This window comes from Lactuca virosa, chromosome 8, assembly GCF_052849685.1.
Source record: "Lactuca virosa cultivar CGN04683 chromosome 8, Lactuca_virosa_CGN04683_v6, whole genome shotgun sequence".
NCBI classification, from domain to species: domain Eukaryota; kingdom Viridiplantae; phylum Streptophyta; class Magnoliopsida; order Asterales; family Asteraceae; genus Lactuca; species Lactuca virosa.
The window spans coordinates 17,462,034-17,463,486 of record NC_136433.1 but is presented as its reverse complement, the minus strand read 5'-3'; the positions used below and the strand labels follow the sequence as shown (position 1 = coordinate 17,463,486).

At 38.0% G+C, this 1,453-nt stretch overlaps 1 protein-coding gene across 1 annotated transcript; it reads left to right on the top strand.

Annotated features, from left to right (window-relative positions):
* The first annotated feature begins 256 nt into the window (after positions 1 to 256).
* On the top strand, positions 257 to 1,453 carry LOC145134503 (P-loop containing nucleoside triphosphate hydrolases superfamily protein). The gene has a single exon (XM_079069342.1). It carries the CDS (start codon positions 410 to 412, stop codon positions 1,277 to 1,279), a length of 870 nt encoding a protein of 289 aa, XP_078925468.1. The 5' UTR covers positions 257 to 409; the 3' UTR covers positions 1,280 to 1,453.

The window sequence follows — 1,453 nt, the reverse complement described above, 5'->3', positions numbered from 1 at the left end:
ACTATCGAAACATAAAATAATAATAATAATAATAATAATAATAATAATAAGGATAAAATACTCATTTAAAGTCATTCAAAATTTTGAATATTAAACCCACAAAAAAGAAAATTACATTTTGGACTAGCGGAGGCGAGCATAGAAAAAAGTAAAAAAGTAGACCGAAAGTGTACGTTTTTGTAAACCATAGGGTTTATTGTATAATCAATAATTTTGATGAAGTAAAATAAAATTCGTTACCCCTCGACCTCTATTATTATACAGTTTCTTGGCAGCTCACGTCGACTCCGCCCGCAATTTCAGAGAAAACAATCCATCATCTTATTACAAGATTCAATAAACCCTTTTTCAGAACCCTAAATTCAAAACCCAACTTACATATAACAGTATCGAACCCCACTCCAATTCGATGCTAATCCGAAGGTTTTGTGCCTCTATCCCCCATTTCAATCTCAGCCCAGTTTCTCTTACGAAAAAACCCGCCAACCATCTCGTCGTCTTCAACAAATTCACTCCACGAACACTAAATTCCCAAAACCCCAAGTCAATTTGTAGTATGGGTGAATCCCGGAGACCCGCAGCCGTCCCAATTCCGGCAGTGGAAACCGCCGACCGAATGGAGTTGTACCGCGCTCTGGAAACATCTGTAGGTTCATCGTTCAGTTTAGAGCCATTAGCTCCAAAGCCAAGACCTCTGATCGTAGTAATCAGTGGGCCTAGTGGTGTGGGGAAAGACTGTTTGATAAAAAGACTGAGAGAAGTTCGAGAAAACATCCACTTTGTTGTTACAGCAACGAGCAGGCCTATGAGAGAAGGTGAAGTTAATGGAAAAGATTACTTTTTTGTTAGTAAAGAAGAGTTCTTAACAATGGTAGAAAACGATGAGCTTTTAGAGTATGCATTAGTGTATGGGGATTACAAAGGGATACCAAAACAGCAGATTAGGGATTACATGGCAAAAGGGCATGACATTATATTGAGAGTAGACATACAGGGTGCTGCTACTTTAAGAAAGATTCTTGGGGATTCTGCTGTGTTCTTGTTTCTTGTGGCTGAAAGTGAGAGTGAGTTGGTGATGAGGTTGATTGACAGGAAGACAGAGAGTAAGGAAGCATTGCTGGTGAGGGTTGCTACAGCTAAAGAAGAGTTGAAGCAGATGAAGAATTTTGATTATGTGGTTGTGAATGCTGAAGGGAAGTTAGAGAATTGTGTTAAAATGGTGGAGTCGATCATGGATGCAGAAAAAGCTAAAGTGTGGCAAAAGAGAGCAATGATGTAGGCACAAATACAATGGCAATGTATGTTTTCTACTTCTTTTATTCTCTAAAATGGTTTCTGGTTGATTAGTAAAGTGGATGCTTGTTTTAAGAGCCGTTGTTATTGGTCATTTTAGTTTTGATCCATATTCTAACCATGAAAACATATAATCCAAAAGCTTGTTTTAGTGAGTTTT